Source organism: Ischnura elegans, chromosome 11 (assembly GCF_921293095.1).
Source record: "Ischnura elegans chromosome 11, ioIscEleg1.1, whole genome shotgun sequence".
NCBI lineage: Eukaryota > Metazoa > Arthropoda > Insecta > Odonata > Coenagrionidae > Ischnura > Ischnura elegans.
In genome coordinates this window covers 58,375,166-58,390,902 of record NC_060256.1, presented here as the reverse complement: position 1 = coordinate 58,390,902, position 15,737 = coordinate 58,375,166, and the positions used below count along the sequence as shown (strand labels likewise).

At 37.1% G+C, this 15,737-nt stretch overlaps 1 protein-coding gene across 1 annotated transcript in view; it reads right to left on the bottom strand.

The window, feature by feature from the left end:
- Positions 1-15,737, bottom strand: part of LOC124167639 — a 32,784-nt gene that overhangs the window by 16,049 nt on the left and 998 nt on the right. The window contains exons 2-6 of the mRNA XM_046545618.1: positions 8,601-8,653; positions 4,137-4,551; positions 3,426-3,684; positions 2,515-2,716; positions 1,398-1,626 (exon numbers count right to left, since the gene is read on the bottom strand). Coding sequence (XP_046401574.1) covers positions 1,398-1,626; positions 2,515-2,716; positions 3,426-3,684; positions 4,137-4,551; positions 8,601-8,624 — 1,129 coding nt within the window. The 5' untranslated portion in view covers positions 8,625-8,653. The remainder of the gene's footprint in view (positions 1-1,397; positions 1,627-2,514; positions 2,717-3,425; positions 3,685-4,136; positions 4,552-8,600; positions 8,654-15,737) is intronic.

Sequence of the window (15,737 nt, the reverse complement as noted above, 5' to 3'; positions counted from 1 at the left end):
ATATGGAATCTGTTCAGAATAACAATTTTTTAATATCACGGATATTACAAATTGGATATCTATGTCACATTATTTTTAAAACTCGTCGTTGGTGTTACAAATGGGATCTATGCAACATTGTCAAAATGTCCATCGTGTAATGACAACATGTTTTGGATATATAATTAGCTTTATTCAAATATTATTAAGGATATCAACTGCTGTTTGGGAAGTTTCCTTAATATTATCTGCAACTTCTCCTGTCATAGTTTCAGAACAATGTTTTTATCTCCATTTGCATGTATAGAAAGTATGGTTTTTGACACCCCGAAAATGGTTTCTCCTCTTTGAATTCTTTTTTTTCAAGAACTTCTTCATGCATTGGCATGAGAATCAATGCAATAAAGGTATACAGACTCTCATAGATGCAATTACCAGAAAGAATTTTGTAGTGACTGATAGAGCATCAAATATTATTGCTAAAGAAATCTACTGCATATTTTCATTATTTTAAGGCTTGCAGATAATTTGAAAGTACTGTTGGCATTGGATGGATGCAGAGTTGATGAGTATTTTAATTAAAATGATGACAAATAATTATTTTTTTCTATTTTTATGTTTGCTTATCTTTAGTTTAAGGGTCCACTTAGCGCTGGAGAAGAGAAGCAGTGGAACAGGAGAAGTAAAGGGGAGGGGAGTGAATCGGTGTGTATGGTTACCACTTCAACCATTGGTGATGAACCCTGAGTTTAACTCCTATTAATTGCAAGCCAATGGTTTCCCTTCTCCCCTGGCAAAGCTATCAGCCCTTGGTGCAGCTCTCCCGGAAGAAAATTTGATGAAAAAACAAGTTGATATAAAACAAATTTATTATTTTTTGTGAAATTAGCTTCAATGTTTATCAACTATGTATGTACATATATGATGGTGACAATGTTTTTAAAGTTCCTTGGAGTCTTTAAATATCAAAAATGGAGGAGATTTTAAAAAATTTGGGACTTATACTACGTACTATAACAATTTTAAAGTTCTGTACTAGGATATACATTCATTAGAGTCCATCCATCTATCAGGGGTCTCATGTAAATATATGGAAAGGTTCTTGAAAAAAATGGCATTCAGGAAAGAGCGGCTATTTTCCTAGCAGTGAAAACCATACATTTTTCTGTATAAAGCATTTTAAAAAATCCTTATGCAAAAATCCTCGATGAGTTGCTGATGATACTGAGGAAATGAAGAAATAATTGTCATTCCATTTCCACTTAAATTCCTCGCAACTGATCGAGTAGTTATTGAGGCACATCAGTTCAAACTATATTCAGGCATTAACAAAAGAGCTTATATATTATTAAAGCAGTGTATAATATTAATCTGCCCAATAGGTGTAAACATATGCATACTGATTGTTTATCAATTACCTAGGAGAGATTGCTGAGGAATCCATTTGAACATATGAACATTGGAAGGCAAGCGTCTTGGTAACTCATCCTCTTCACCATCCCATTTCCAAATTATTTGGGCATCTATTTTCTCAAAAGCAATTAGTAAAGCCTCCAGTCGATCTTTAGGAATTGCAGCACTTTCAATAATTGACCCAAGGCTAAAGATGATGACTTTAGAATTAGCATCCATTAGCTGTTGAAGTTCCTGCAAGAGAAAAGTGGATAAATGGTGAAATTCATTAATCAAGTATGGGTAATGAAGAATTAGGTATCTTCTTTCAAGGATTCATTTTCTTAGGTATTTTCCACTTGTTGTTTTCAGCTGAGCATACTTTCTTCAGCATTACAGATAGCTTCTGAAGATTAAAGTGATGAGGGTAAGTAGCCCATTGATATCCTCATCATTTTGACCTGAAAATGCCTGCTAAATTATGTGGAAAATGATGTCAACTGAAGATAAATGACCTAATAGGTTCCTCAATGTATGAACCCAGTTGATTTGAAACTTGCTAAAGCTTCCACACTGATAGAAGGCCTTGGTTTATGACTATGAGATAGCATAATTATCTATACAACCGCTGAGGCAAAGACCATGCTTCGATAAAAGAGTGAGTTGTAAATGATGATTGCGGCAGAGATATCAAGAATGGAAGTGGAGAGTTAGATAGGTGTGAAAAGATTAACTCATGATAGAAGCGGTTTCTACCTATTTTTAAGACTGATGATCATTGTTGATGATTATTTGCCAATTAATCAATGTCACTCACTCAATTATTCAACCTGAAGGTTAGTTAGGATAGGTAAGGGTAGAGCTCTCCCCAAAATGTGAATATCACATATTCAGGGTAGTCGGCCATTTCCTTTGCCTGGGCCACCTCTCACTTTGAGGATTTTGATTTGGGGTGTAAGAAGGCTTCATCTAGTATTCGAAATTGGGGTTCCAATTTATTTTTTGGTAGCCAAAATGTTCCACATTATTAGACTAATTGGCTCTGCGATCAATCAATGTAATATTTATTAAGGGGGATATCACTTTCTGGAAGGCTCAACTACTTTTATAATATCAGAATGAGCACCTGACTTAAGTACATACCTTAGGGAGAGGAGGAGGCTTTGCCAGTATATGCATCCCAGCCACTTCAACTAGATGAGGCATTGTTGCGTGAATGGGGGAAGTGGATGGATGACCATTTGAGAACACAAGACTCACATTTCTCTCAAGTTCCCACAATGGAGGCATGTCATGGCCAAAATACTGCTTGGCTACATCATTTTGAATAGGCAAGGCTATAAATCTGCAACAAATAAAAGAATGACTCTGATAAACATACATGACGGGATAAACATCTCCATAAGCAGTTGAAATGGGAGCTTTTCTGTCAGTATAGTGTAATATTTTTTTATGATTTAGTTATATTTTTTATCACTCATGAGTCAAAAAGACACCACTGGCAGTGAGTGGTGACATGGCAAAATTAGCATTGCCGGAACGCACTGACCTTACCTTTTTTTTACAAGTGAAATATTACTCTTTGATTTTTATTACAAGCTACTATTACATTTTATCGCAAAAAATTGTGTTTTGGTTGATAAATGCATTTGAAAATACATTTATCAGAAATTGTGAGACATCTTAAATTGATAAATGTGTTATTTGACTATTATGTCTTTTCTTAATCAGTGCCGGAATGGCATTCCAGCACGTTCCAGCGCCATGACACCACTGATCACTGGCTTATTACTTACCTCCCCTTCCCCCTAGTTTTGATGCTAGGTACGCCCTTGAGATGAACGACTGACATTTAAATTTAAAGATAGAAAAATGAAGCTCATCAAAAACAACTAAATGAGCAGACTTAAAAATTTTATTAATTGGTTTCACAATATCTTATTCTGAAGTGAATTTGACAGTTTAAATTTCTTGTATTCATAAATACATAAAAATAAATATATGTATAGACTAAATGAATAGTGACGAAAAATACTTTTATAAATCGGTCTTACCTTCTGGCCAAGCTGGTTCCCAAAATAAAGAGAGTATTTCTTAGGCGTTCAAAAAAGGTCATATTTTCACCGTAAGGAAGAAATATTGACGGTGAATGGGAATATGAGTGAGGATTACCAACAATGTCATATGCCCACGGTAGTGAAAACTGGGATACCATTGCAATAACTGGAGCTTTGAAATGGTGAGCAAAGCCAAGGAGGCAGTCGAAGAAAAACACCTCCACAAAAATCACATCAAAATTGAAGGAGCTGGGATCTGTCAAGAAAAATAAATTATTAAGTGAAAATAAATTATTGAGCCAAAGGTAAATAAAATTAAAGTTCTAAACCATAATAGGGAGAAGTTTTTCATTGCTAGACAGTTTTGTCTCTCCATGTTGGAAGCATGGCTACATATTATCTAAAACAGTAATCACAGGAGGTCTCAAGTCCTATCTCTGGTTTACCAAGGATTCCATATTCCGGCACAATCGTCACACAGCCAATGTATGAATTAATGCCAGTTAATTATGAAGAATTACCTCAAGAATGCTTTTGTGATCAGGAGTCTATGGGTTTGTAGTTATTTTTGCAATATGTAGGTTGCAGTCCTGAAGTATACATTCTCTAGTAATACAGTTTCATTTGCCATAAAAAATTCATCTCACAAGATATCTTTATTGTTATTATTATATATCAATTGTAAGGCATTGCCTCCAATCCTCTTACCCTTGAGATATTTCTGAAGCTCAGGTGAAGCCAATTGAATTTCACAGAAAGATTTGGATAATGACCAGAGCCCTATGATCTCCATTACAGGACTATGGCTTGGGCCAACCATGGCTTTTAACATTTCCTCCTTGTCAAAGTCTGGGTAGGGAATTACGATATCCTTGTAGTTTTTTGGTGGATTTGGAAGTGACACAGGGCTGGCTACTTCAACAGAGTGGCCCCGCTCTGCAAGAGCTTTCATTAGTGCTTGAAACATCATGTTGTGGCTTGGGGCAGGTGCTGCAAATAATCCGAGAATTCGGGCTCCATTTGTGGCATGGATATGAAAGCAGAGGATAGTGCAGATCACAATGAGGACCAAAAAATTGCTCCTGATGAAGCTGGATTTCATTCCTTGGTTCATTTTCCTTTCCTAAACAGAAAAAATGAATGAATTTCCATCAAAATAAATCATTTCACTTTATTAGGTGGTCACTGGATGTGTATGTTGTGTGACTCAGAAATTTGTCATCAGCTCTACAAACCAATTAAAATAGCTGTTTTACCTTTTTGCTTTGGTTAAAAGTGAGCATTATTAAATAGAAGAGAAATGATGCACACATTTTTTAAAAATATAATCCAGCCCTATAAGGCCTTTATGATGGAATTTTATCACTGCAGCTACCAGGACGAATCCACGAGAACAAGAGAATCAGGGAAAGCTTCCTAAGAAGGGTAATACTCGTCCAAAAAATCATTTAAAATGAACTGTCCATAAAGGTGTTATGGTATGCTTCATAAAAAATATGTTCATCAAATTAGCTTGGCAACATGGGTGAAAATTCAAATATTTTCACGAGACTTAAATATATTAAATAAATTTAAACGAAACTTAGAAAATATTAAATAAATTTAAATGCACCAAATTTAAGGAATACATTCTCATAATGAGAATTTTTATCGCCTTAAGCATAAAAATAATTATGTAGAACAAATTGTTTCATGGACCAAATGGTTTTCTGTCCCTGGCCTGAATTTAATTCGTTATAACCCCTTGAATATATCTTCCCCCACTCACATAATGGAACTGCGCGCTGCATATTTTCAAGGATATAATCACTTTGGTAGGTACTTCACTTGATTAAATCTTGTATTTAATTGACTCGGCAATTATTGGATTTAATAACCGATTCATCTTTTGACATCAATAGAAAGAATCGTATGCTACTTTAAGACTCTAGGAAGCTATTTATATAGTTATTGTATTATTAATAGCGAACATACATACAAGGAAGCGATTTGAGTGAAATGGGGCAAAATATTTTTTTCCCCCTTGAGAAAAAATTGAAAAGGCACATGGATTTTGTTCCGGCTCACATTTCGCCGTAGACCCATAGGTACGCCCTCGATTGATGCCTATGGTTGTTCATCGGCACCACAGTAAGTGGCGTAGTCAGGAATTTCGTACGGAGGGGGGGTCCAGAACCAGGGAGGGTTCGGAACCAGGGGGGAATTTTTTTTTGAACAGGGTACATAACTATAAAATTTAACTTATTAATATAAGTAACATAATAATAATAAGTAACTTATTTGAACACTTTTCGTAATCGAAAAAACTAAATTTAAAAAAATATTTTGTAAATTCCTGATTTGCCAATATTTTGTTTTCTTTCATGAGGAAAAATAATTGTGTTTTATATTTCGGGGGAGGGGGGGTGTCCGCATCCCCCGGATATCCCCCCCCCCCTGGCTAGGCCAATGACCACAATCCCTTCGAGTATTGTGAAGGTGCTCGAGTCCATCATGAGCTTTTGAAGTATGTTTATCGTATTGACTAGTGATGGGTCGATCATGAACGATTCGATCAAAAAGATTGAATCACTAGGTGAATCAAATGACTCATGATTCATTTCGTTAAACAAGTCGATCATCAATCATCAATCACTCCGACTTCCGGTTTCATATCAATCATCTCGGTTTCCGGTTTGTTTCAAAATTTGGAACGATAGATGCTTGATCTCTTTTCCTCAGGGCAGAAATAGTTGTGAGAAAATTAAATACTATATTATGAAGAACTGAATACTTGTGTAATCTTTTTCTTAAATATTTTCCAGCAGTTATCAGTTTTAATAACACCAATACACGTAAAAGGAAAATATTAAGATGACTCCTGTAGGAGAACGTTAAGAAGTAGAAGTTAAAGCTGGTTAAATTTTATTGTGCCGTTCATAAAATTATCCTGCAAATCATATTCATGCATAGTGTGTGGTGTATTTTGTGTTATATTTTCATCAACTATAGTTAGAAATTATTTTATTAGTGTTAAGAAACTGTGGCAGTTTTGCCTGCCCAAATGTTTTCATGACACTACTTCCTTCATTTTTGAAATCTAATTTACTCATCTAGGAATTCACAATAAAAATAATATATGAAATGATAATATGGATAGCAATCAGCGTTACCAATGCTCTTCGCAGATGAGGCAGTATTTATTCGATTATTCAAAGTGATTTATTACATCCATTGATTGAGTCTTTTCGATCTTGATTCCTTTTGAGTCTTTTCGATCATGATTCCTTTTGAGTCTTTTCAATCATTTGAGTCTTTTCGATCTTGATTCATTTGAGTCTTTTCGATCATAGTGATTGAATCAATTGATTGAATCACTTATGTGACTCGAGTCAAAATGATTGAATCACTAAAATGATCGACTTTGCCCATCACTAGTATTGACTGCTGTTGCTAGGTCTTAAAGAAACATTAAAATGTCGAGAATCGTGTGTCTGCTTGGAGACGGACAGCATTGTCACGACAAAAACGTGGGAGTTTAGCGACACAATCGTCTCTCGCAGTCAGGGGCGTTCCGGGGTGATTGGGGGCTCTTGATGGGGTCCCCCTTACCAGGGGATTCGGGGATCCCCACCCAAGAAATTATAGGAAACAGCATGCCCTGAAATCGATTTTGGCGCTATTCGGGCTCTCAAAAACCAGATAAAAGTTAATAAAAATAGAAATTTCGTAAGAAAAAATACTATGAGTAGTGAGACTTCAACAGCTTATAAAAATTAACCCACTCGGTGGTTCGCCGGCCTGCCTCGATTTTCCTTAAGGTAAAAAGCCGACAAATTGCTAGCTGCGTTGTTTCTGTTGGATTTTAAAAATTGTTGATAAATAATGTATATATATTATGTTACACTGAAAATCATTCATGCCATAACAAATAAAGACATGAATCATGCAATGAAATTTTATTCAGATTAAAATAAGCGTAAATGGAATTTTTAAGAAATTATAGAAAGGTTTACGTCAAGAAATTCCATGAATAATTAAGAAGGCAATGTGTTAATAATGTATTATGGTTAGATTAACTATACTTCAGTGAATGTGTTCCTTGAAACTGCTCTGAAATCTAAAGAAAACTCTTAAATAACCCTTTCGAAAAACCCTTTCAAAATGCCATCGGGTTATCTTTTATCTTCCCACACCTTTATTTTATTTATTTTTATATAATATTTGTAAACTGAATATGCCTACAGTGTGAAGAAACTAATGATAAGGTAGAATTTTACAATGGCAAAAAAAATTTTCCTCAAATAATTCGAGTCTTTTTTTATTACTCCATTCATATACGCTTGACGATAGACGAGAGCGTTGTGATGGCCCTCCTAAGCTCGGGGCCCTCGGCGATAGCCGACCCGGCCAGACCGCCCCTGATAGCAGTAGTGTCTGTTTAGGACGACTCAAAACCGACCAGCAGAGACAACCGACTCTTCTCACGGAGTTTCCCAGAAGCTTGGATTATCTCGAGGAGGTAGACTGTTTTCAGCGCGCTTGCCACGATTGCGGTGGAAATGGTCAATAAGAAGTTATGGACTCGAAGTTTCATCAGTTGAACGCATCGCTTCATAAATACAAAGGGAGATTTCTTCACCTCCTCAAGTTTATGGTTTCATAGTTACAGGGTGCAGGGGCGCAGCTAGGAATTAAGGCTGGGGGGGTTTTGATGCAACTAATACGGGTGTGTGTGGGGGTATGGAATACCCACCAGGATAAACGATAGGTGCGAGATTAATAAATTGAGGAATTTTAAGATAAACGGTTCAAAATGGTGAGTTTTATGGATTTCTCAGGGATATTTTATTAATCCTTACACTATTATGCTAGTAATATCAATTCAATTAAGTAAAATGGATTAAATTAAAAAAATCTCTGAGCTTTAGGGGGGGGGGGGGGTTACCACCAAAATCCCCGTTTAAAATAAAAGTTACTCGTTTCAAATCCTACTTATCATGAAATTATTCATTTTCGGTTAACACAGCGTCGGTTGCTGTGGTGAAGACAACTGTTTTGCTGGTAGTAGTGCCAACGCCACCAAAAGTAAGGTGGAGTTGGTAGTGCTAGCGGCAGCAACCGACGCGGGAGTAACCGAAAATAAAGAATTTCATTGTACACCGCGGAAATCTTCGTTCTCTCTTTACTTACCATTTTGAAAATTTTATGCTGCATAGCGTGAAAAATTCAACATCTGTGTGATTCTCAAATACAAAGATTTTACATCAGTAAAAAACATAAAAATTACATAAAATTTAAAGATTATTATGTAAGTATTAGGGTCCCCACACACTGGCAAATTTTTCAAAGCAACTGTTTAGTTGCTAAAAACCCCCGTGGTCTATCCCTGCCGGCAACAATTTACTCAAACTCGGAATAGGTCCGGACGCAATTATTTAGTTGCGGCAACAAAAAAGTCGCCCGTGCGCGAGGCCACAGTCAATGCCGTGTGTTTCATTGTAACTTCCTCAGAGCAACTAAATAGTTGCTTTGTAAAAGTTGCCAGTGCGCGGAGGCCCTAATACTTACATAATAATCTTTGAATTTTATGTGTACGCTAATCTTGATAAGGATCAAATCTATGTATTCCAAAGAAAATTCTGAAAGAATGCAGGACTTCCAATGAATAATTTATCGCGAAAAGAGACCCGTGCAGCGGTAGTGTTACGTCCGCTTAAACACGATATTAAACGGAATGCGATACGTTGGAACATTTGAATACTCTCCCTTGTTTCAGCATATATGTAAGGCTTAAACTATGAACTGCAAATGTATTCCTCACGAATTCGCCATTAAAATTGAGGCTGTTGATGTATATGGGGATTGGGTTGGTGTGATGACTAGAGTGTTGGCTTCCGATCCCGTGGGTTCGGGTTCAAATCCCGGCGATGGCAGTGAGTTTTTAGATCCTTGCTTGAATGATGTGTGGAGGACATTTCAAGCGCAACACTCCGTATGTCAGATGTGAGGTTATGCCGTGGTCCCCTTGGCGCCTTTCTTTAAGAGTATGCTAATGCCGACGCCGGGTTTCTCTCCACCCTTCCTCACCTAACCTTAATCACCACCACCACCACCCCTTAATGTCGCACATGACCTGAGCTGTCGGTCGCCTCCTTCAAATACTATACTTGGTATATGTATGTGAGGAGTAAATGAAGTTTTTTATTCCTCATTTATAGCGGATAAGTCACCAACTCATAAAAAATCCCGCATTCCTTAATCTACTACTGCCTTCCATCTGAGAACGGAGTTTTCATCCTCGAGCATTCGTTGAGCAATAGTCGCTCCCATGTGCTGATGATTATACGGAGATCTTATCACCTTGGGTGGAAATCTCGCCTTGTTTACGAGAAAACATGAGTCACGGCGCGGCGACACGAAAAATTTTCTTTCGATTTCCGCCCCCAAGCACTCGTCGACCGCCAAGGGCCCTCATCAAGAGTGACTGGCACATTTTCGGGACCAGCCAAATCGCCGAATTCCTGCCTACAGCTCCTGTGGTCAAAAAGACGCAGAATCCAAGGAAATTGGAAGGACTTCTTAACAATTTGAGTGCCAGCTGCTAATTTTAAAGCCCTACTGAAAAATCCAGCCAATTTTACTAAATTCGTACATTTTTTAAAACATTAGCATCAAAAATATATTTATATCGATGTGTATTTCAGTAAAAATGGACTTTACTCTTCTTTATGAATGAGTTGAATAACATTTATTGATAATTTTTAAATATATAATTTAACAATGAAAACCTACTGTTTTTTGAAAAATAAAAAAAGTTGCAACATATGATGTACCGCCATAACAAGCATAATAATTTTTTTATTACGCTCCATTTGAACTATTTAAAGCATGGAAATTATAAAAAAAAGCTTTGTTCCAAGCAAAGCATTATAAATCCTGGATGAAAAAAAGGATCACTGCACCCTCAACGAACGGTTCTTCCCGCAAAAGAATTTTCACACAAAGTGGCCTAAGATAAGGATGCCGGTAGCTACAGAGGACTTTTCGTCCTCAAGACATAAAGTGAACTCTTTTTCCATCGAGCAGTTGGTTTTTGAAAAAACAGAACCACTAAGCAGTAAACTGGAAAAGTACCACGGGAGAAATATTAAGGCCTGGTTACACGATACATTAACACGTACGGGTTAATGTCTAAATGTATGAACGCGAGAATGAACGCCAAAATGCACCGTGTAACCACCCAACTTGTGCGAATGCATGAACGGAAAGTAGAACCTGTTTTAATTTGGTCCATGCATTCGTACATGTCCCGTTCCGGTCCACCAAAATCATTCACGCAAACGTACATTAACTTGTACGTGTTAATGTACCGTGTAACCAGGCCTTTACGGCTTCACGCATACAAAGCCAATTAAATAGAAAGACGTAAAATTGCGTCCATGGCAATCTTCAGAAATATGAACAGGACGTAATATTACGTCCATGGCACGCAAAGTGTTAAACTTAAAAATATCAAAATATCTTTTTTTGGCGACATTATTCTTTTTTTATGATTTGAAAATTCACTGTCTTTCGCTTTCTGCGTACGTTGCATACTTTCGTTTGGTGTTTTCAACTTGCTATTGAGGATTAAAAATTCCCCCTTCAAGCTTAACTGCTCCCCTCCAAATTCTCCATAACACGACGACCCAATATCATTAAAATAAACATCCTTCAATCGGAAATTAAAAAAAAATATATTTCCCCTTTCCTTAATTATAAACTCTTTTGTGCAACACTAATTAACCGTTACCCAAGCACATTTCGATTTATTACCTTGGTGTTTTAGCTTATTGTTTGTGAATGCATCCCTTCATTTATTGCAAATGATTTTTTGTTAAAATTTGTTTTTTTATGTTTTTTTTTATCCCCCGCCTTAAAATACATTTTTTAAAGCCCAAAAAATTTCAAAAATGCTCTTAGCGCTTATTAATCCCCGTGAAGACAACCCTGTGTAATTGATTGGTGCAAATAGTTAACTGCAAGTGGAGGGTAATCTGATTTGATGAGGTAAATGTATAAATAAATGCAATTTCGGATGTAATTAAGCACTAAAAATAGCCATTATTACAAGTCAATTTTATAAAATTTGGGTACGCTGCGTAAGTTTTAAAAATTTGAGAGGCTTCATCATCATTACTAGTCAAAAATCATGAGACTGAAAAAACGCATTGACATTTTCTTTTCAGCTAGTTTTTCATATTCAAGTTATTGTTTACGACCTATATCTCGTATACCTCATAAATGAACTGCGTTCAGTATCTCGTCCGAGGCGTTCCATTTACGCTATTCCTACCTACCTCTCGGTTGTGGATTTCTTTCGAATCGTTCATTTTTTGTGGAATATGGAATTGGGATGTCATTACAAGGCTATCGGTGGATGAGACCCATGTTTGTGGATAAAATTGAAGTTGAACCTAGGTGATACCGAAGGTGGTATTTTAGTTTTAATGCACCTGATATTTTCATTATCATTATTTTCGTTTACTTTATTCCCTCAGGATAGCGTAAAAAAATTAACATAAATATTTATTGAGATACGCTGAAAAATGGCTGTTTTTTGTTTCCGTGTTGTTTGTTTTTTTTTGTTTTCAATATCATGCCATACATTTACTTCTTTCTTCCAATTGCGCAATAACATTCGTGACATCGGAGAACATAATATTAGAGCCCCACCATATTTCCAGGTCCGATAGAAGCGATAAATTGGGAGAGATATTTTGTCTAACAGATAGATATGCGAATTCCTTTTTCCACCGAACCGTAAAGGACTTTGATAAATGGCGGTCGTAATTTTGTTGGAGCGTTTCCTTTTTATGTGCAATTGGCTGGTGTCCTAACACCCCCTGCCACACGCCTTTTAGGCGGCTTGCGGGTTAGTATGTAGATGTAGATGAATGTACTCTGGATCCACAACTTGGGCTAAGATCCCACAGACAACGCGGGACCCCTCACATCAGTAAAATCAGTCACCTTAGCGCTGCGAAGCGGGTCATTTGGCTGATGGTATACTGTTATTTGACGCGGTCACGTGTAATAGTTGGGTATTGCTGGAAAATATTAAAAAATTTACTTTTTCACATATGATCATTTATTGTACTCCATCGCAAAATAGACTATATATCGTAATTAATCCCAAATCAACGTAATGGTGATTTTTCCTTGCCTCTACACATCAGTAATGAGGACTTGCTGGAGCGAAAAGGTGATTTTACACGTATTTTTGTTCCCGATATCCGATTCGATATGATGCTATTGGGCAGGCAGGAGAACATCTCATGTCGGCGATGTCACGAAATCGATCATGTGGCCAGATTAAACTCAATTTGGAGTGATTTAGCCGTCTCAGTGTGTCCCTATTTGGTACCTTCGCCCGACGGTACTTTGGTCCTTTCAAAGCGGGAGTTAACTAGTGTCTTATGTGATTGAGAGGATAAAATCAGTGGCTCAGCCAAGGGGGAGGTCCGTGGGGTCCGGACCCCCCCCCCCCCCTCCGAAATATAAAACACAGTTACTTTGCTTCATAAAAGAAAACAAAATGTTGAAAAATCATGAATTTAAGAAAGATTTCTTTGTCAAATGAAGTTTTTTTTATTATGAAATTTGTTAAAGTTAGTTTAAAACCCTCTACTCAGTGCCCTGTTTTTCAAAAGTTTTCCCCCTGATTTTGGACCCCCCCGAACGAAATTCCTGGCTAACCCACGGGACACAATTATTAATTCCGTTCAAAAGAACGACTTTAAACACTTAAGTGCTTTAAAACGCAGAAAAGAGGATAGGATCCGTAAGATATTAGCAAGTTGATACTTAACAACCATGAGACCGTATAGTTCAACTCTGGATTACTCTTCCATCACAACCAGTGCATGTTAGTAGACATAAGACACCATATATAATAAACACTTGTAAATTACACACCCCTGTTTTTCCTACGGCTGTAAAACATTAGATATGTCGATTTTAATAAAGTTGTAAGTCATAGCAATTCAATTTTGTTTAGGATATGGGGATCTTTGACTCACCCCATACGTGAAGTACATGCTTTCCTCTCCATTGGATTTGAAGTCAAAGTTAGGCTAGTCACGTTTTTAAAATTTTCTCCGAAATTTTTAATTTTGTAATGTATCCTAAGGCTCCACACCGTGTTAAATCTTCAAATTCTCACGGTGACTCAAGTCGCAATTTATCTTAATTTTTCCTGGCTTGGTTTTGGACATAAAATGCTTGAAGAGTCGTTACTTGAAACAACAGTTGCATTTGAATTTCCATTTCATTTTGCCATATAGTTTTGTTCAAATGAAATTTGAAAACAAGCAGTCAGATAACCAGGGGCGCAGCCAGGAATTAAGGCTGGGAGGGGGGTTTAGGTGCAACTAATACCGGGGTATGTGGGGGTATGGAATACCCACCAGGATAAGCGATAGGTGCGAGATGAATAAATTGCGGAATTTTAAAATAAATTATTCAAAATGGTGAGTTTTACGGCTTTCTGAGGCATATTTTATTAATCCTTACACTATTATGCTAGTAATATCAATCTGCTTAAGTTAAATGGATTAAACTTAAAAATTTCTCTGAGCTCTCAGTGTGGGGGGGTTTTCCCCCAAATCCCCCCCTCTCGCTGCGCCACTACAGAGAACCTCAGGTCTAGATTAATGAAGATAAAAGACGGTGACGCGAAATAGGTTGAGCATTACCGGATGCTAAATTCCTATATTTGATTTTTTTGTCATAATGATAAAATACCCTCGCAAAGTCCTGTCCTTATGAACATGTCTCTTTGATTTCTGAACTATTGCTTGCTTCTACAAATACATAGCTAATATTAGTACTTTGGCAAGAAACGCCTCGTACAAACACCACGGGGTTATGTTCAGGCGCAGGTTTCAGCAGTGTTGGACAATTGAGACAGGAATCCTTGCAGGCCGCGTCGTACGCTACGACCTCGGACATAACTTGGAAGGACGCCCACTACGCCGAGGACTATATAGTTGCATAGACTACGATAAGTAGCAGGGGCGCAGCCAGGAATTAAGGCTAGGGGGGGTTTCAGGCGCAACTAATACTGGGTGTCTGGGTGTATGGCATACCTGCCAGGGTAATCGGGAGTTGCGAGGGCCCTCCGCCAGAAAAAAAAAGATAAATGGTTCAAAATTGTGAGTTTTACGGCCTCTGAGGGATATTTTATTAATCCTTACACTATTCTATAAGTAATATAAATCCAAATAAATAAAATAGATTAAACTTTTAAAAAATTGTCTGAGCTCTGGGGGGGTTTTATCCTTCAAAACCCCCCCTCGCTGCGCCACTAATAAGTAGCAATTAAAAACGCTGTTTTCATTGCTAAAAAAAACCGTCGCTCAGAAATTTTCTGTATTCACTGCACAAAAACGTACCTGACCTTAGTTTGCGATTTCAAATCAGATCCTCTTATCAGTCTATAATTGACTTAGCAGTCTACGCAAGTCTTTTTATCTAGTTTTTTTTTCAACGAATCTTTTGGATCAGGTCCAAGACCACGCGATTGATTCTTTCCTATCGAACAAGCACCATGCACTATGTTGACACGCTGAGTGATAAAATTTTGATATGGTGTCTAAAATCTCGACAAAAATATCATGAAAAGTTAAAAAGCCTCCTTTTCTGTATTTTGCAACATACGTGTTCTCTTGGCTTGAACGTTGGAGTTCGTCAGCATTTGTGATATTGAGCAACACTCTCAACTTAGACTTATTATCTAGAATAGAGCGCAAGTTCCGTTGTAATCGAACCCAATTTTTATGACACAAGTGCGATGTTATGTTACATAGATTTCACGCAATCAGGAAGCTATGAAAATGAGTGTTTTAGCTCAATTTTATTGGTTTTAAGTATTTATATCGTGAGGTACTACCGGAAATCTTTGGCGATAACTCATTTTATAATGTCTGCCGGAAAATTTATAGAAAATAACAAAGAACGAAATCTTTGATTTGAGGTGATAAAAACTTTGCATAATAAAATTACTTATTGGGTCAATTGTGAAAAACATATTGTAGGCGGTGCAGCGAAAATGTATAATCTGGGAGTTTGATCCGCTGGACTGGGTAATGGGCCATAAATGAGACGAGCATATATTATTTGGACATCATAATATTTTCAAATACAGCGCGTTTTCGAGCGAATATTAAAAGCGAATTCGTAAGCAATTATGCGCACGTGTGGAAAATTATTCCTTTTGGATCAAGATGGTTGTATGGTGTAATTAGTAGCATACCTGATCGACAATCGGAAGTTCTGGGTACGAAT